This window comes from Malurus melanocephalus, unplaced genomic scaffold (assembly GCF_030028575.1).
Source record: "Malurus melanocephalus ecotype Western Australia unplaced genomic scaffold, MMel_1.1 scaffold_59, whole genome shotgun sequence".
Classification (NCBI taxonomy): domain Eukaryota; kingdom Metazoa; phylum Chordata; class Aves; order Passeriformes; family Maluridae; genus Malurus; species Malurus melanocephalus.
Window position 1 is genome coordinate 824,249 of NW_026623291.1, and position 19,654 is coordinate 843,902.

Here is a 19,654-nt window from a genome sequence, read left to right on the forward strand (position 1 = left end):
GCCCGCGCTGCGCGGCCCCGCCCGTTCCGGCGCGCCGTGACCGCGCTCCCCTGGGCGGGGCGGTGCGAGGGGACGGGCCCGGGGGGCGGGGGGTGCGCTGAGCTCCGCGGCCCCGCGCTCGCTGTCGGGGCGGAGGGAGCCGAGCGCGGCCGCTGCAGAGCCCCGCGCCTGCCCGGGCGGCGGAGCGGCTGCCCTGYATGAGCCCCTGCACAGCCGGCCCCTGGCGCTCGCAGCCGCTCCCGGAGGCGGGGCACCGTGGGCACGGGGAACTGACGTGAGCCCCGCCGCGGCGGCCCCGGAGGCGAGGAGGGGCGCAGGGACGAGGGAGTCTCGGTTAGCGGCATTAACTCGGCTGCCGAGGGGGGTGCGCTGGGGTGGCGGGGCCGGCGGGGTCGGGTCTCCATGGTCCCCGCGGTCTCCATGGCAGCGCGGCGGGCGCATGACGCGCCCATGGGCGGTGCCAGCGCCGGCAGCGCCTCGGCGGGGCCGCGGGAACGCGGAGCGGCCGCGGTGGGGCCGGGTGAGCGCGGGCGGCGGGGGTGGGCGTGGATGGGGATGGGGGTGAGGAGAGCGATAGGGAGCGCAGCTGTCGGTGCAGCGCCTCGGCTCTGCTGCCTTCCCGGGCCCGCTGCGGCGCCGCGCCCACCGCCCTCAGCTCCGGCCCGGCCCGGCCCGGCCCCGCCGCCGCAGCTCCCGTTGTGCCGCAGCTCCCGGGGGGCGCACCGCCCCCGCTGTCCCCGGAGGGGCCGCGCCCGGGCCGAGCAGCTCCAGAGAGGGGCGAATCCGCTGCTTCTGCGGGAGCCCAGGCACAGCACGGACAGTGATTAGCCAAAAAGATAATTGTTTAATGCCTTAAACTCGGTTTTGGGCAAAGCTTCAGGGGTTGCCGACTGGCTGGCAGCTTTCAGGTCACTGAACTGATKGAAAATAATAAAGCAGTTCTCTTTTTGCCTGTTGCTATCAGTTTCTGTCTTTGCCAAGAGATGGTCTCTGCTGTACAGTGTTGAAATGTGCATGACCAGGGCCCGTAGGGTTAGTGTTTTACAGCCAAAGTGCAGCCATGAAAGGCCTTTGGAGGAATGTAGGATTCCAGAGGCGGAGAATCTGAGCCGTTTTGTTCTCTGGTTTGTGTAGAGGGTGACGTTTCTCACTGCTTGTTATGTGAGGTGACATAGACAACCACATAGCCCTCGGCTTGGACTCTGCTGTCTCCTACCTTTTCATGCTGCTTGGCCRAGGAATGTTTTCTTTGCCCACCTGTCCCATTAGTCCTTCTGCCAACGTCACTTCCAACTTTAGCTTGGCCAGGTGGTACCATCTGGGGACTTGCTGAGGGCTGCCGAGGGTGTTTTGTCACATCTACAGGTTTCAGAAGCTGCAGCTATTTGCTTGTTGACTGGGAGATTCTACCAGGCAGCTTTTCTTTTTCAGGGAATGTTCTTTCATCCTCCTCATTTTCATTCTGTGTGCAGCACACTTTGTTCTCTATCTGTAATGAAAAGAAGATTGAGTTTGTGAATAGGGAAATTCTGCTTAAAATACTCTAGTTGTTTTAGCTTGCCGCTTCTGAGAAGTCTTTTGAATAGTGTGTTTTTAGTGGCTCTGCTGATATTTCCTTGCCCTGCAGCTACCCCTGCACCACTGCTTTGTATGATGGATCTCACTCTGCAGAAGCAGATGAATTAATTTTTGATGGATTTCAGCCTGGCTTCTGTCTCTCCCTGTATAAAACTGTGAGAAATTGTTTACATGCTGTTGAGAAGAATGTGTGTGAGAGCATGCACATAAGTGGATGACTGATAATCACAATTATGCAAAATCATGGTCTGTGCTTCACAAGAGCTTTTGAACAGTCATTTTATCAGCTCTTTCACTGTTGCACTGCAAAATATCCGTTGTAAAACCAAACATCTTGACACCCCTCTTGTCTGCAGACATGCAGTGAAATGTTTTCAAAGCATGCTTTTGGCAGAAAACCTCATGTTAAGGAGGCTGACCTGAAGTATGCTTTGTATTCATAGTCCGGTCTTTCTTGTCCTCTTCTGGAAAGCTGCTTCTACTGAACCGCTGATCTGTGTTTGTCCTTCAAAGCATTGCTTGACCCAGACTGTTCTAAAGATTTCTTCACTCTAAAAATTTTTAGTTCCTACTTCTCTGGGTTCTCCAGAGAAGTATTTGCCAATTCACTTTCGTGTTCAAATCTCTGCCTTGGTAGAGATATCTGTGTTACCTGTTCTGTGGTGCTCCTGTGCAAAAAAAAAAAAAAAATCAGTTTTAAGCTCTGTTTCTTTCAGTGTGTATTTGCTGTGCCTTGAATACTGATTGGAGTAGGGAACATGGTTGCCAGTCATGAGTGGGTGCTCATTTGTGGAAGAAATTTGGGGCAGAAATAGTTTTAAATATCATGGTGAGTTACTTTGAGTTTGTATGCAGCTGAGAGCTTTTTTTTTTTTTGGTGATATCAAGGTAGTGCAATACAGCTTGGTCCCTGGTTTTGGTGGTGAGGTTATCAAGGGAGCTGCAGGTAAAGTGTGTGACCTGTAGGAGCTGTGTAGCTCTGCAGTACCTTTTTTGGATGAAATGGGACATTTATATGGCACTTAGGGATGTGGTTTAGCRGTGGACTTGGCARTGTTATGTTTATGGTTGGACTCGATGACCTAAAGGGTATTTCCATCCTCAATGTTCTATGCTTTCTGCAGAATTTCCCATCATATTGATGCTTCTGTTTTAATAGGCACTTCCCCTCTAAATGAGGCATGTTCTTTGAGTGGGAAAAGATAAGTTAGAGATTTGTAAGGGCTTCTACCTCTAGCAATGTGGGCATCTTTGTTTTGGCATATAAAGTGCTCTATTTCTTTGTACTTTTCAGTAGCAACTTGCCACTTGCAATACAAATAAAAGACTGACAGTACTGCAGGAGGCTGAAGAAGGAAGTAGTAATTAGATGCTAATTACTCATGCATAATTACTCATGGGTAAATCAGTTTTAAAAGTGGCAAATTCAGTTCTTAATACTTAGGGAGTAATCTTGGAGCCTGGTCTCTTCATTGTGCATTTGTTGTGCCTTGAATACTGAATGGATTTGGATGTTTTCTGGCTGTGAATTGGCTCACTCGTGGGAGAGGTAATTACCTGCTCAGTTATTACAGGCTGGTTACTGGGGATGGTGTGTGTGCCTCTGCACAGGACTAATGTTTCTCAGAATTTCAAGTTTAGGCCATCACAGGCTTTAATTGCTGGAGAACRGTGAGTGGAAACCACACACCATTTGGGAGCTGCCTGTCTTTTTATAGATTTAATACGTGGAAAGCTGTATATCCTGCAGGTCTGGGGGTGTCATAAAATGGGCCTCTTTGGGAAGTATATGCAGAGCTACAAGAGAGTGGTTGTGCACTGGTAATTACCCTGAGTTGGTGCCCTGAGTCTGCTGCTTTCCCAAGGCCAGCTAATGTTGGAGGTGCTATTTTGAACCTGACTGGCAATTTTCTGCACGAGATGTGTTTAATCTTAAGACATTTTCTGAGATTTAAGAAAATACAAGCCACTCTTGGGAYTGGTGCTCAAACAGAAAGAGAAGGCCAGGAGTACTGACTTGTAGCCATCTCTGTGAATTGGAGTAAGCTTTCCAGAATATCATGAAATTCTGAGTCTAACTTGCCAGATACTTCCCAAGGGGTAGGGTGGTAGAGTGGACAAAGTCTGGCTGTCATAGGAGTGCAGGAGATCATGTARTCTAATTCTGGGCACAAACCACTGTGTCTGACAACTGACTGGGACCAAACCGTGAACACAAGCTTATGCTCTGAACAGCAGATAAAGGACTGAAAGGCAGACTTCCAGAGCAAATGCTGAATTACCTTGTATTCTGTGATTATGTTTTGATCATTGATGATGGTACAGCAAGGAAATAGGCTAAAGCTATCTGCTGGTACTTTGCCTTAGAACCTGTTTGGGTATCCTCAGTGGATTGAGTTATCTGAGAAATTTGGATGGGGCATCAGTAAACACCAGCCCATGGGAGGGAGGTCACCTGGACAGTTCCTGCTCTCACCTAGAGACAGCAGCTGAGCCTAGGGAGCTGCTGCTTTCATAGTCCTGCAAAMTGACCTGCCACACAGACAGTGGCTGGCAGACGGGGCTTTGCTGATCACTGACCCTTCTTTTGAGTGCCCAGACAAGCTCTCAGAAGGATTCCTCAGCTGATGAGGCTGGGCATACAATTTCAYGAGATGCTGTTTGTGTGAAGCCTTCATCTCTGCTMTACTGGATGATTTGTCCCTGTCAGGCCCAGAAAACCATAGGGCTGATCTTTTKTGAAGCTTGGTGTTAGATCCAGTGGAGCAAGTGAAATAGTTTTCAGAGAAGATGCTCACTGTCCTTTCTCTTATCAGGTGTGGAGGTGTATGCTGTTGTAAAGGCACCTGGAGGAGTCTGGAGCAATGCCACCACCTTCAGACATTGTGAAAGTGGCTGTTGAGTGGCCAGGTGCCAATGCCCAGCTGCTGGAAATAGATCAGGTGAGACCTGGTAACCAGATGGGGGAGGAAAGGCACCCCAGCATTGACACTGGAATGTGGGAAGCATGGAAATGGGCAGTATTCCTTTCTGGTTGAGAGGAACACRGCTACTGAGGACTCTCTTTCTGTTCTAGAAAAGGCCTCTTGCTTCCATCATCAAGGAGGTCTGTGATGGGTGAGTAGTTCTTTGGGAACCCTTGTGAAGAAAGTCTGTCCTGCTGACAAATCTTGCTGGGTTACTGTGGAAGTCTGCTGCTTGCTAATGTGCTGCTAGCACAGTCCATGCTGCCTGCTGCCAGTTTTGGCCATGGAATGGGCTGGGGTTTAAATCATAAGGAAAAGGATTTCCTGGAAAACAGGGGCCTTACAATTTTATTGCAATTCTAAGTGTGTGCATTTGTATGCCAAAGGGTCACTTTCTCTGAGGATTGGCCCATCGTACTGTTCTTGAATTGTAGGCCTGTTCAGATGTTCCACAGAGTTGATTTAGAGCAGGCTCAAGTCCCACACTCTCCTCAAGAGTTTTCCCTCCTCTTTGAGAGACTCATCTTCCCCTGCTAGAGCTTTGCTTGAAAGTTCTTTTGCACCTTCCTGAGATTAAGTGCCATTTCCTAATTGAGAGGCAGATGAAAGAGGAGGAAGAAGCTTAATGTTTCCTTCTTCTCTGCCAGGTGGTCGTTGCCAAACCCTGARTACTACACACTGCGTTATGCTGATGGTCCTCAGCTGTACATCACAGAGCAGGTCAGTGTGAGAGGCAGCAGTTTGCTGATATCCCAGGTGAGAGTGCAGAATGTCYTGGACTGGAGTCATGGGACAACACTGGCACTAATCCTAGGGGAGCAGCATCTGTGCTCTCAGAGACACTCAGACTCTAATGGTGCCACTCAAGGGAGGAGCTTTGCAGTGCTCCCTTTGTGTGCCTGCAGGTGTGGGGTTCGAGTGCAGTACTCTCAGTGGGGTTGTGTGGCACGGAAGTCCCTTTAATTGTGCACACAGATGTGCACTGTAGATCCAGTTGGGTTCTTTCTCCCTGACTTTTCCATAGTTCTAAGTTTGTGGTTTTTTTCAGACTCGCTGTGACATCAAGAATGGAACTATCCTACAGCTGGCAGTYTCCCCGGTAAATGCTTCCTCACATCCCTCTTTTTCATAATTATCCATGGATGACAAGCTGTTTCTTTCCTCTTGGCTTTTCTTTCTCCTTCTTCCCAAATGTAGGGGGGTTACCTTTGTTGTGGGCCATTCCACGCAGTGAGGCACACACCYTTAGTTTTCCATCCTGGCTGTTTTGTGTGTCTTTCCTTTGCATGCTCTGTCCTTTTATAGGGCTTTCTGTAAATAAATCCAGTTTACAGTTTTAATGTCTCTCCTAGATTAGGATGTTATCAGGCATGTGACAAATATATTCTCAATATGAGAGCGTTTAGCTTGGTCAGTCAAAAAGCAACAGTTCTAGTGACTGAATGCAAAAAATTAAAATAGAGACAAATTTGGGTGCCGAGAGGGTTGCTCCTTGCTATTGTGACTTCAAGGGTCATCTTTTGCAGCTTTCTTTTTATTTAAATACATTAACCTCTTTTGTGCAAGTGTCATGGCATTAGACCTGAGGGTGCGTAGAACTGGGAAAAGGTACTTGGGCAAGAGGGAATTGAGAGGATATCATTGATCTGTGTCTGACAAATCTTATAGAATGTCTTGTGGATGCACAAAATGTGCTCATGCTTCTCTTTGAMTCTATGAGACCTTTTATTAATAGCGTATTTCTTTATTGGTGTTGCTCCATATTTCTACACCCACCTCCACTCACCTCAGCAAGGAGAAAAAGAGGCATTTGCTCTAACATGTAAGATAGCATTTTACTCACCTTCTGCTTGGCTGAAACTGTTGCTGAGAGAAGCCTTTTTTAGTCTGTCTTAGACTTGCTGACTGCAGCTACTGAATGTGTCTTTGCTGGTATCTTTACCCTGGCTTTGCTCTTTGCCCACCCATGGGCTTCTGACAGAATGCTGATGCTGGCAGGACTCAGACTGCAGGTGACTGCTCTGTAASTGGCACCATCCCTCTTTCCTGCCAGTCTAGGGCAGCTCGCCAGCTGATGGAGAGTATCCAGTCACACAGCATGGAGGCACGGCTGGAGGCCATGAAGGAACTGGCAAAACTTTCAGCAGACGTCACCTTTGCCACAGAGTTCATCAACATGGAAGGGATTACAGTGCTGACACGGCTCGTGGAGAGTGGGACCAAGCTTCTGTCCCAGTAAGCTTCCTTTATTCCAGGGCTCTGGGAGAAGGCCTCAAATAAGGGGCTAATTTTGCTTGTTGAAGTGGGTTTAAGCAACTAATCTCACAGCAAATGCTGACATGTGGAGACAAAGTCTTTGTAGTCGTTTGCTAAACATCATGAGGGAAAAGAGGAGACAGTTATGATCTGATCTGGAAGTTTCCTCAAGCATCTTCACAGTGATGCAAACAATTCACTTGGGTTTTTAATGTTTTATTGGAAGTACTTTTAAAGTCTTGATAACTTGTTGTCATAACCTTTACAGCTCTTATATATTAGCATCTAGTATGTTTTTGGCATTTTTTGCAATCTTTCCCTCAGTGTCTGTTATCTTTCTGTCTTGTGGTAATGTATTAAATTTTCCACAATTCATGCTGTGCTTTCATTTCATTTCAAGTCAGGTCCCAATGTTTAGAGAAGGACAATTAACTTTTCTTGGCTTTCTTTCTGATGTTAGTATAGTTCCTTTGACTAGCCAGGTACTGATCCAGATGGTTGTGAGTCTCTGGTGGCAGGACTAGGGACTTATTGCTGCTAATTTTAATTTGTGCTTGTAACCAAGAAAAATACATTTCTACAAAACAGTAAGAATATCTCCATAAATTCATACACTTTACTGCTCCCCCAGGTGCCAAACTATAGCCTGTTTCATTAGGAGAAYATGGTGATGTTTTTCTCTTACCCAGTTTATCCAGATTGAGCAGGCTTTTTTCTTGCTACCAGATCTCTTGTAATTGTATCCTTCATTTCCTCAGTTACAGTGAGATGTTGGCTTTCACCCTGACTGCCTTCTTGGAGCTCATGGACCACGGTATTGTCTCCTGGGACATGGTCTCAATAACCTTCATCAAACAGGTGAGTTTGGGTGGAGGGGTTGAGTGGATATTGTTTCTTTTCACACTTTATTGCATCTTCCAGGGAGAGCAAAAGACTGGGCAGTGCATCCCCATTTCTGAGCCCTGTCTCACTCACCACAAGGATGGGCATAGCTGACCTGCTGGGTGATGTGTTTTTAGATTGCAGGGTATGTGAGTCAGCCCATGGTGGAYGTGTCCATCCTGCAGAGGTCCCTGGCCATCCTGGAGAGCATGGTGCTCAACAGCCAGACTCTGTACCAGAAGATTGCAGAGGAGATCACTGTGGGCCAGCTCATTTCCCACCTGCAAGTGTGAGTGTCCACCCAGCAGTGGTGTAGTTTATACCAACTTCATGGCTGCTTGTTTATTTAAAAATATGTTCTTTTACATTTAAAACACTTATATTTTTGAAATATTACACATATGACAACTTATTTGCATTTTAAGATTTCCATTGGATTTTTTTTTAAGTGAGATCCTAGAAAAATATGTTCTGTGTTCTGGAAGAAGTTGAGCACATGAGTCTTGAACAAAGATATTTAGCTTAAATAACTGCCCAGGTGTGTTCAGTGCTAGGACCAAACTTGCATTTTATTAAACTTCCCAAAGGTTCTGCATCTAGCTTGCACTTTTACCTTTCTTTAAATTGTCTCCACTAGAATCTAAAAGCTCATCATCTTCTGGGTTTTGTCTTGCATACTAAGGAAGAAAACAATTGCTTTTCYTGCTTGAAGGGAATAAAAATTCCCTTAATCTCCTACCTCTCTTTCCAAACAAACTGGCAAATTAGTATGTCTCTTAATGCTGTTTGTGTAGGTCAGTTCTACTCTTCTATATAAAAAGCAACATGTAATTGTTAGAGCTTTGAGTAGCTTGGTTTTTTTCTCAAGCCTTTTAATTCTGAACATATGGAAAAGGACTACTTGTGAATGTGAGTAATACTCCTTAATCAGTGAACAGTAGTGTAACAAAATTATAGTGCAAACRAGGTATTGCATCAATGTCACTTTGTGCTTGGAATGTTTATACATTTGATTTTGGTTAACAGAAAAGCTAAACAAGTTTGCCTGAACACTGCAGCASCTTTGTTCTGCAAAGAGTATATGTTCCTTCAGCTTTATGGTTTCTGATTTAGTCAAACGTAGATTTGGTCCTAACATTGAACACACTTGTGATACTTTTTTAAGCAAAATATCTTTGTTCAAGACATAAACTTGTGTGTTTAAGTGCTTCCAGAACACAGACRGTCACTTAAGAAAGCATCTATGCAGGGAATATTTTGGAAAGGGAGGTGGAGGGTGAGTCAGAATTTGCTGGTGGTTTTCTTGGCAAGACCATCAGGAGGGAACAGTTCATAACAGAGGATAGGTTCTGGAAGAACATGACCATGGAAACACGTCCAAAGGAGATGAGTTAGAAAAGGACAAACTAACCTTAAAATTGTTCTGCTTTGTCAAAAAGCAAGCAGTGTGGTGAAAACAACAAACCCTGAAAAGGAGAGCAAAAGTGAATGACAGACTTCAGAGACCCTGTGCAGCTCGGAGGCCCAAGGAAAACCTAGGATGATGCATGGAGATTTGCATGTTTGAAGTACAGCAGATTGACCAAAATGAAAAAGATTTGCAAGGGAGCAATAGAAGAAAGAATATGATTGTTATCCAGAGATATGTCAAAGTGAGGAWAATAGGTATTTAAACTAAAAGAAGTATTTGCTTTAGATATTTTATAAAAAGTTTAATTCTACATGTATAGTTWAATAWTTTTTTTTAAARTATATTCCTGCACACAAGTTTGYTTAGGTGGTACACTGGACTTCTGCTCATCAGAAGAGCTTGATGCAAGAGTGCACTGGGTCTGGCTGAGATGGAGTTCACTTCCCCAGGGCAGCCCTAACAGTGCTGTGCACTGAGAGCTGGAAAGGTGTTGATAGAACCCTGCAGTGTTGTGGCTATTTCTAAGCAATGCTCCAGCATCAGAATTGTCTCCAATGTTTCCTCCCCTCGTCCAATACCTGGGGGGTGGGCAAGATCCTGAGGGGGGACATAGCCAGGACAGCTGACCCAAAMTGACCAGATGACATCTGCTCAGCAGTAAAAGCTAAGAGAAAGGAGGGATGAGGGGCATTTGTTACTATGACATTTGTCTTCCAAAGCAACTACTGTCTGTACTGAAGCCCTGCTTCCCAGCAAGTGGCTGGATATCACCTGCTGATGTGAAGTAGAGAATAAATCTTTTGTTTTCCTTTGYTTCCATGYACACACAGCCTTTACTTATTTATGCTTTATTGAGCTGTCTTTATATTGAGTTTTTCCYATCCTGTTTTCTCCTCTGCATTGTCCAGCTGAGGAGGAGAAGGATAGAGTGGCTTGGCAGACACCTGGTGCCCAGCCAAGGTCTACCCACCAGAAAGAGTTAGAGTATGGCAAGAAACAAACCTGTGTTTGATAGAATATCAGGATGAGGACAGAAGAATATCACTGGCATTTAGCATCTTAGTTTTGTGCTTTTTTGAACATGACAAGTGAAACCATATKCTGTGTGTGATCTAGGAAGGGTTTAAGCACCATTTACCTGAAGAATTTCTTCAGTGAAGCATTCTTTCCCCTTAGTTCCATTTGGTTTTGGTGGTATCCATTTGCATAGGGGAGAAAAGTTACTTGCTCCATACAAGTTTCTAGCTATATCCATGTACCAGAGTGTACTGTAACCAGGTTTTACAGAGGTAGTTTTAGCACTGAAAACAAACTGGGGTTGTGCTGGCTGCAGTCTGCTCTTTCTCCTGGATAATGGATCTATCAGTCAAATTTCTGTCAGCTTTTTGCAAGCCTTATGAAGAGCTGGACATGATGAACCTGGGTTACATGAGTCCTGCTTGTCTGTTGAAAATGCAAGACAGCTATAATCAGTGTTCTCATGGTGCAGGTAAAGCACCAAGCTGTAATATTCTGTACTGCCTGTTGCCTTAGAAGTCTCCCKTTTTTGTTTCTGCAGCTCAAATCAAGAGATTCAGACATATGCTATTGCCTTGATCAATGCCCTCTTCCTGAAGGCACCTGAGGACAAGAGACAGGTTTGTTCTTGCCTTTTGACTTTAAACCTGAATAATGGTTGCTGCCTGGCTGTTTATGCCTCAGAAATCATATTGTCTGGGCAAGGTAGACCTCAGACCTTGCCAAGAACTTAAATGACTGTTTCAATATGGCAACGTAGGAGGAAAAAGTACCACCCCATTAATAATGTGTCCTGGAGCACACATCTATATTTAGGAGGTTCTCAAAAAGGATTCTGAAAGACCTTGTGAGACAGAAAGTAATCCTCCAGACAGCATGGGAAGTTTTTTGAAGTTAATTGCATCTGGGAGAGGTAGCCTGGGTATCTCCTTGGGGCTGTATGTACTTACTAAAAAAACACCCCACATCCCTCTCCCCAAAAAAGGGAGCTTCCTTAAGGCATAGGAGGGTATTCCTGTTGGCAAATGTGAGAAATGAAACACTGTCCTGCTCTGAGGAAACTCCCAAGATCTCAGCTACGTGCAAGATGTGCATATGTGTGTATTGTGTAGCTTTGCTGTGTTTAAGCCTTTCTTCTCTAGTGCCCTGTTTGTGCCTTATTCCTGGACTCCAAGCTAAATCCTGTCTGCTTCTCTTTGTGCCTTTTTTTGCTTTCTGCCAGCAGGACAAGCTGCTTAACCCACTAGACCTGCCCATCACTGTAAGTAACTGARGCCTGGGGGCTGGTCATGTAGGGGAACTGTAGGCATGTTAGCTTTTCTCCCAGTTATGCCTCCTTGTATCCCAGGGATGATGCCCACACTCAGAGAGTGGATAAACCTAGGGAAAAGGGAGGGAGGACTCCTGGGAATGCACTCAGAACAATCAGTAGCAGGAGGAACCCTGAATGACTTACTGTGCACACAAGATCATACAGATAGTCATAAAAGGAAACTGATACTGCAAGACTGACCAGATGAACCAACTGTAAAACTGGAACCAGCCCTTTAGCAATCTGAATCTCCTTAAACTTACTGCAGTGTGAATTTATACCCCAAATCCCACTTGTGCTAATGACAGTTTCATATCCAGCTGCAGCCTTCTAAAGATAGAACTGTTTGTGAAGAGCAGTCATGAAACTTGATGCTGAATAGGGGCAGAATTAGACATAAATTCTGCCTAATCTGTGACTTCTCCCTTATGGGAAGTGTAGTGTAAGAATGTTTTTTGCCCTGTACTAACTCCAGGAAAATCACCACTCTTGTTAATTTGRAGCCTTCTGTACTGAGATACTTTTGCCAAGGATGCAGCACATTCAGAGGGGAAAAAAGATTATATAATTTCCAGAATTAATGGATATGCTTAATACATGAAAATAATAAAAATCATACTCCTCTGTTGGTAATTCAGCAAAGACAGTAGACTTCATAGTAAACAAAATTCCAAGGGATCTTTCATTTCTTTTTCCCCTCCCTTGAACWCAATCCGAATGACCACAAAGGGCTATAAAGTTGACTAAGGGAATTTGAGTATCTTCCATATGAACAGAGCCTGAGAGATTTGGGCTTTCTCAGCCTTAAGAAGAGAAGGCTCAGGGTGGTCTTATGTGTTTAAATATCTGATGAAAGGGAGCCTGACTCCTCTCTGTTGTGCCTGCTGAGAGGACAAGAGGCAGTGGGCACAGCTTAAAATGCAGGAAATTCCACGTGAACACGTGCACACACAACATAAATGCAAGAGTGGTCAAATACTGGAAGAGGTTACCCTGAGAGACAATGGAGTCTCCATCAGTGGAGATATTAAAAACCTGAGTGGACACAGTCCAGGGCAGCCAGATCTGTCTGAAGTTGTTTGAACCAGCAGAGCTGGACTAGATGATCTCAAGCCATCTCTTTCAGCATGAATCATTCTGTGATTCTRTGACCATCAARCAGCACATTGGACTGTYAGCAGAACATAGATCCCTTAGCAGCAGTTAGACTGTGTGTGTGCTCATGCTTCTTTCTATGCTGTTTAGAATTGTTTAATTGTCTTTGTCCTTCCCACTTTTTATCTGCTTCAGTCACCTGTTAACTCCATCCCATGTACAAACTAGTTCCTTGAGAGAAAGGATTCTTTGTGTCGCATGCATGAGCAAATCCTAACAACAGAGCCTTGTCCTATTCTCAGTACTACATCTCACAAATAGTAGTAGAAAATAATGACTCAGAGGGCAGTGTGTTCTCTCTGAAAGCACCTCCTACTTCATCTAGATGCTCCTTAGATACCTTCCACTCAAGCACTGACTCACTCTGGTTGTAACATGAATGCTGCTGAACTTGCAGCCATTAGAGCTCGGCTGTCAAGTCACTGTCTTGGTTTAGGAGGATTCTGTCTGGATCAAAAGTGATAACAGGGACTCGGAAAAAGGTTAATGCACACATTTCACCAGGTGTCTTACTCTGTCAAGAGTAATGTTGATAGGAGCAGTTGGAAAGTCTTGGATTGCTCAGAAYGTACAGCTGATTGAGTGCAATTGTCTGAGACTCCACATCTGCTCCCAGTTCTTAATCTGCACTGCGCAGGAATGTGGAGATATCTCAGACTGTCAGTTCTTTTGGACTTCTTCCAGATGATATAATGCCCAACAGATTTTTTATACCCAAAACATTTTGCATGTAGCAGCAAGCTCATGGTAATATTCCATCTTGACATTAGCACTTGTGCTGTTCTCGTAGCAGGGGTAATGAGGTCACTCGTGTGTTACAAAGTGCATCTTCACAATTTACGAGGCTAGGTTAGGTTTTTGCAGGTGCATGTATAATTGCTGCTGTAACTAAAGGCATCTTGCATCTGCTGTACTGTTTGTCATCATGACTTGATGTTTGGGAAACCCTCCTCACCTAGAGAAGGAAGCCATGCAGTCAAGAGGGAAACTGGAAGATTTCCTCTAAGCATGAAGGTTATTACCCTGTATTTTTGTAAACTCAAATGCTTCTGCAAATTCCCCTTAAACTGACTTCTGAATATCTCTTTAGGAACTGGACAAAGGAAGTAAGTTTCAGAGGGAGAGTTTTTGAGAGGRAGGAGGCCTAAAACCTGCATCCCACAGCCCTTGTTATCATGGGTATTTTCCTTGGTATAGGAAGCTGTGAAATACTAATTGGAGGAAGTTCTTGTAGATGGCAGGTTTTCCCTGGGCAACTCATAATCTGCTCCTTGCTGCCATGTCTYCTGATATTGAAGAATAATTTGATATCCAACATTAAGCTTAATTTGCTTCTGTGCTTACTATGCTCGTGCCTTTCTCCAAATTAGTGATGTTCTCTAGGGGAGCCATCTATGAGTTGTSGTGAGATGCCACACTAAATCAACAGTCTTGTTGTGTGCCAGTGTTATCTCCAATTCATAGGCTTCTTTCGTTTTCTCTTTTTTGCTCAGTGTGGTCTTTTTGCTTATATTTCACTCATGCTATTTCTTYTTCAAATTCCACAACAGGAAATGGCTAATGCATTTGCCCAGAAGCACCTGAGGTCTATAATCCTAAATGTAAGTATGTCTGGAATGAGAGAGTGCTTCCTAATRTCCTTTCAATGGAGGTTTCACTTATGCATTGTGTAAATTCTGCTGCCCTCAGGGCACTTTCAGAAAAGTGACTCTTTCAAAGGTAAAAYGTGTTCAAAAGGGAGTTATCAGAATGCTGCTTTCTGCTCTCACAGAGCATTATAATTATGCTTCTGGTGGAACATGGAGGTTGAACAATTGAATCTTCATRTAGAGAGATGTACATGCAGTCTGGCATGTGCCTAGGGCTAACACCTCAGCTTTTATTTTCATTCTCTTAATTTCTGTCCTCTCCTTTATTTTGCAGCATGTGATCAGAGGAAACCGCCCCATTAAAACAGAAATGGCACATCAGCTCTACGTCCTACAGGTCCTGACCTTTAATCTCCTGGAAGAGAGAATGATGACCAAGATGGATCCCAATGATCAGGTCACTATTAGAGCTGAGTAAGGTCTGATAGAACAGCATGTAAAAGGGGCCTTATTCCTGAGCTTTCTAGTGCTATAGAGTTTGCAGTAAATGGTATATAAAGTCTCAAAACCACCCCTCACATTGCAGTCCTTGAGATTAGGGTATGCTCATGACCATCCTACTGCATGCTGTGGGACTCCTGAGGTGTAAAAGGGCACTGGAAGCCATATACTCCTTTCTTGACCAGTGTGATGCCAGCTGGCAAACTGGTTACTCTCCCTCTATGGAAGGCATATAATTTTATCCATTTCCTTGGAGTATAGGAGGAAAACTGGGCATTAAGGTGTCTATTACTCAGATGTATTGCAGTCTTTATGAGAAATGCCCTAGCATTATCTGAATGCCTAGAAATTGCCTGTAGCTAAATTTGCAGTTAAAGAAAAATGCAAACAAATATTTTGCATTACCACTGCACTGAAACTTGGCATTTTGAAATGGATTGCCTCTTTGTGCATAGTGTTAATACCTTTGGAATCTCTCTCTATTCATTGTGTGAGCTCTGAAGAGAGAAGCAGGACTGTGCATTATGTGAACATACTGCTGYAGTGATTGATCACATTACCATTTCCCTACCTTCTGTCCTTCAGGCACAGAGAGACATCATATTTGAGTTGAGAAGAATTGCATTTGATGCAGAGTCTGACAGCAACACCGTCCCTGGCAGTGGAACAGAGAAACGCAAAGCCATGTACACCAAGGACTACAAGATGCTGGGATTCACTGTATGCATCTAGAAAGTGACTTGAATGTTGTGAAGGCAATCTAAGCAATCTCCATTGGAGTTATGGGGAAATGAGGAACAGACATAGCTGTTTCCTTTACCGTGCTTCAGCATCTGAGTTTAGAAATTCAGTTACACTCACACTCCTGGGGAAGATTGTTATGAACTTGCTAATGGCCTAAATGCAGGGTTCATTAGGCACATTTTCTGAAGGTATTTCCTTACCATATGCACCTATGCTGTGAAGAACTTGGAATCACTTTCTCCTCTAGAAAGTTCAGATAGCATTGGCAGCAGGTGTCCAAGGTTACCTCTTGGATRGATGTGAGGGAGTGCTTGATGGACAGGTGGTTTAAAATTCGTTCAGAAAAGGGTCCCACACAATTTCTTTGAGCTAATTTGTTTGGGTTTTCTACACACTCTTTTTACAGAATCACATAAATCCAGCCATGGATTTTACACAGACTCCTCCAGGGATGCTGGCATTGGACAACATGCTATACTTGGCTAAATTTCATCAGGACACCTATATCAGGGTATGTGAGGCTGCTGATTTTTACAGATGCCAGCACCTCAGCAGCTCTTCTTAGAGTGTGTGGCGTCCTGTTCTTGTAGATTGTTCTGGAGAACAGCAGTCGAGAAGATAAACACGAGTGTCCCTTCGGGCGCAGTGCCATTGAGCTCACCAGGATGCTKTGTGAGATCCTGCAAGTTGGGGAACTCCGTAAGTACCATTTATTACCCAACTTTACAGGTTGCTGGGCTGTAGCTTCTAGAAACCAATATTCACAAATATTTGTACCTTCATCTCACTTCTGCCCTGTAAGGACAGGGGGAGCTTGGAGTTGGCACTGTTGGAGTCCCAGTGATAACACCACTAGTGAAATAAAGTGAGAAATTTTGGTATGTGTTCTCTGGTTCTCCTGGAAAACYGATACAAGCAGAAAGCTTCAAGTTTTCAGATCTTCAGGAGGATGCTGTATAGTCTCAAAACCATCATGAACTTGGGAAAAGTTTTATTAGCTCTGACAGTCTCAAAACAGTGTTCTGAGAAAATTAACCACTGTAAGAAATTCCACCAGAGAAATGTGGGAAACACTGCAAGCATTTATTTTAGGGGACTAGAATAAAAAGGGCATGAGTCACAGAGGTTAGCATGGTGAAGTGTGGGATGACAAAGTATTGAACTGTCTTGATGTCTTGGTGTAAGTACTGTTGCACACGTCAGGTGTCTGTCACTGTAGTGGATTTTAGTTGCTGGTACCCTTTGTCCAGTGTGCTCACATGGTTGTGGTTTGTTTCTTTTTGAAGCCAATGAAGGCCGAAATGACTATCACCCCATGTTTTTTACCCATGACCGTGCATTTGAGGAGCTGTTTGCCATCTGTATCCAGCTGTTGAACAAGACCTGGAAAGAAATGAGGGCGACAGCAGAAGATTTTAATAAGGTCAGGGTGGAGAAGATATTTTTRTAAAATCTTTTGCTGATCAGCACATGTTCACTCAGCTTGTACACCTGGTTAAGGAATAGGGAGCAGAAGTTGTGACAGGGCATTGATATGGGCTGTAAGGTAGGATGGCTCAACTTTTATTTCGTATCACCTGAGGTCATTCTTGGTTCTTCTGGGTCTTTGAAGTCACATGCTGATACTCCTGGCCCCAGTTATCCCATGTCAGTTCTTTGCTCCCACTGAGCTGTGCCCTGATCTTCTGCTGCCATTAAGCAGAAAAAACGTGACTTGGTTCTTCTTCCTGCCCCACMTTTTTAGGTTATGCAGGTTGTGAGGGAACAGATCACACGGGCTCTCCCYTCTAAACCAAATTCCTTGGACCAGTTCAAGAGCAAATTGCGCAGCCTGAGCTATTCAGAGATTCTGCGGCTACGCCAGTCTGAGAGGATGAGCCAAGATGACTTCCAGTCTCCACCTATTRTGTACGTGCCTAACAAAAAGAGTTTCCTTCTATCCTTGCCGTTATCTCCATTTTCTGCTTACTCTTCCATATTCAATTGCCAGGGAGCTGAGAGAGAAAATCCAGCCTGAGATCTTGGAACTGATAAAGCAACAGCGCCTGAACAGGCTTTGTGAGGGAAGTAGCTTTAGGAAAATTGGAAATCGCAGAAGACAAGGTAAGGTGACAGCATCTGCTGCATTTTTTCATGTGAAGARCTGTAGCAAGTAAGATCTAATTAATTAATCTGTCAGCAGGCATGTTGCCCAAAAGAAAAGCTGGTTACCTGGGCTCTCCATATCAGCCAATAGTTTGGGATGCTGCAGATGTGTATTTCTAAGAATGCAGCTATCCCCTGCTGAATAAGAATCTGAGCTGAGGAGCTGGGCAAGCAGATGGATTGGGTAGAAAGGCTGTAGTGTAGTGGCTTTTGAGACCTTATGTGAATGATCTTGCTCAGCTCACTCCACTTGGTGTGTTCCAGAAAGATTCTGGTATTGTCGCCTGGCTCTGAATCACAAGGTGCTACACTATGGAGATCTGGAAGATAATGCCCAGGGCGAAGTGACCTTTGAATCTCTACAAGAAAAAAGTAAGTCCTCATTACAGGCTGTGCACCCTTCTGTGCTCTGCTGTCTAGATGCTGGGTATAATCCTAGACAAAAGATGAGAGAGCCATGGCTGAAGTTCTGACTGAGGGGATACCAACTTTTGGTCCTTGCCCAAATTCTTCAAGCCTTGGAATTGCTTGGTATTTCTTTAACAGCCAGCTTCAGGGATGTGTTGCTGGTAATGTGTTTTGGAAAATTTCACTAAGGAGCTAAAAAAATCAGTGTTCAGCTGCAAAGACAAAGTTCTGTCTTTTTGTGGTCGGGGTTGCTTGTTTGGGAGTTTTACTTTTTCACTGTTAGTTCCAGTTGCAGACATCAAAGCCATTGTCACAGGGAAGGATTGTCCACAYATGAAGGAGAAAAGTGCACTGAAACAGAACAAGGCAAGTGTCACTTTTTGCCTGTTATTAGTATCTAATGCTGTAGCATTTAAGACTGGGAAAGTGAGCAACAGGAGCGAATGATCTGCCCCTCTGCAGTGTGTTGTGTACAAACCCCATCTTTTCTCCAAGCCCTTCCCTAGTGTTCCTTTGTGACTGCAAGGAGCTGTGAGCATGGTGTGATTGTGCTATAGTCTCTTCAGAATCGCTCAGAATACCAATATGGGGAAGTGTACTGAGCCACAGCAAGGTAGCTCTCTCGGGCTGGCAGGCAGAAGTGCTGTAATGTTTTGTTTAGTTGGTGAGTGAAAGATTCTTTTCTATTCAGGAAGTGTTAGAATTGGCCTTCTCCATATTATACGATCCCGATGAGACCTTGAACTTCATTGCACCTAATAAATATGAGGTAAGAAACATAGTGGTTAAGCAGTAGAATGTATAGCAGTTAACTTCAGAGATTAAGAAGGATTGGTTGCTTCTCATTAAAGACTCAAGCAGTGTGTCTCTCACCAGGTTCATTCTTAGAATGTGTTGGTGAAGCTTAGTATGAACCATCTTTTTTTTCTCCTTATTTTTCTTCATTTAAAAAGAAAAATAAAATCCCACACTAATTTCCCCTAGTCTGGATTACTTTTTTCCCTCCTATGGATGCCTAGAATAGGTATACTTTTTTCTTTTGTTATGCCACAATAGAAACTCTTTGCCCTTTTCTAGAGCCATAGGCTCAAGCTTTTCTCTAGATATGTAACTTCCATTGAAAATCTCAGTGGATGCTTTTTGGGGTTGGGAGTGAGATTATTACCTACGTATCAACTCACTCCAGTCTTTCCTATCTTGAAGCTGTCTAATTGTTACGTGGATGGAAAGATTCAACAGGAGGTATCATTTATGCCCAGAGTCGTGAATTACCCTTTCTTTTCCACAGTACTGTATTTGGATTGATGGGCTTAATGCGCTCTTGGGGAAGGACATGTCCAGTGAGCTGACCAAGAGTGACCTGGACACGCTGCTGAGCATGGAAATGAAGCTGAGGCTCCTGGACTTGGAGAACATCCAGATCCCCGAAGCACCGCCGCCCATCCCCAAGGAGCCGAGCAGCTACGACTTCGTGTACCACTACGGCTGAGGCCCCGCGCTGCCGCCGGCGCTGCACCGAGCCCGCTCGGGCCGTGCGGCCGGGGCCGCCGCCTGCTGCCGTGCCGGGGGCCCCGGCGCCGTCCGCCTTTTGTATCGGTTCCAATAATAACCAGTAGCGCTCCTCGCCGCCGCCGCCTCCGCCTCTTTCCGCCCTGCGCGGAGCGTCACCGCTGCGCGCCCGCCCCGTTCA

The 19,654-nt window shown here is 44.9% G+C and overlaps 1 protein-coding gene across 5 annotated transcripts; it reads left to right on the forward strand.

The window, feature by feature from the left end:
• Window positions 1-69: 69 nt before the first annotated feature.
• ELMO2 (engulfment and cell motility 2) lies at window positions 70-19,591 on the forward strand. 5 transcript variants are annotated; one of them, XM_057365946.1, is made up of 22 exons: window positions 71-333; window positions 4,395-4,520; window positions 4,655-4,695; window positions 5,192-5,264; window positions 5,593-5,643; window positions 6,598-6,779; window positions 7,559-7,658; window positions 7,820-7,971; window positions 10,652-10,730; window positions 11,336-11,371; window positions 14,128-14,178; window positions 14,501-14,623; window positions 15,253-15,387; window positions 15,818-15,922; window positions 16,002-16,110; window positions 16,698-16,834; window positions 17,156-17,319; window positions 17,402-17,514; window positions 17,821-17,928; window positions 18,248-18,330; window positions 18,656-18,733; window positions 19,253-19,591. In XM_057365946.1, the coding sequence occupies exons 2-22, from the start codon at window positions 4,443-4,445 to the stop codon at window positions 19,451-19,453; spliced, it is 2,199 nt and encodes a 732-aa protein (XP_057221929.1). In that variant the 5' UTR covers window positions 71-333; window positions 4,395-4,442; the 3' UTR covers window positions 19,454-19,591. The 5 variants fall into 5 exon arrangements, with proteins under 5 accessions (XP_057221924.1, XP_057221925.1, XP_057221929.1 ...); XM_057365941.1 differs by lacking the exons at window positions 18,656-18,733; window positions 19,253-19,591 and having other exon boundaries at window positions 70-301; window positions 18,248-18,459; XM_057365942.1 differs by lacking the exons at window positions 18,656-18,733; window positions 19,253-19,591 and having other exon boundaries at window positions 70-274; window positions 18,248-18,459.
• Window positions 19,592-19,654: the final 63 nt, after the last annotated feature.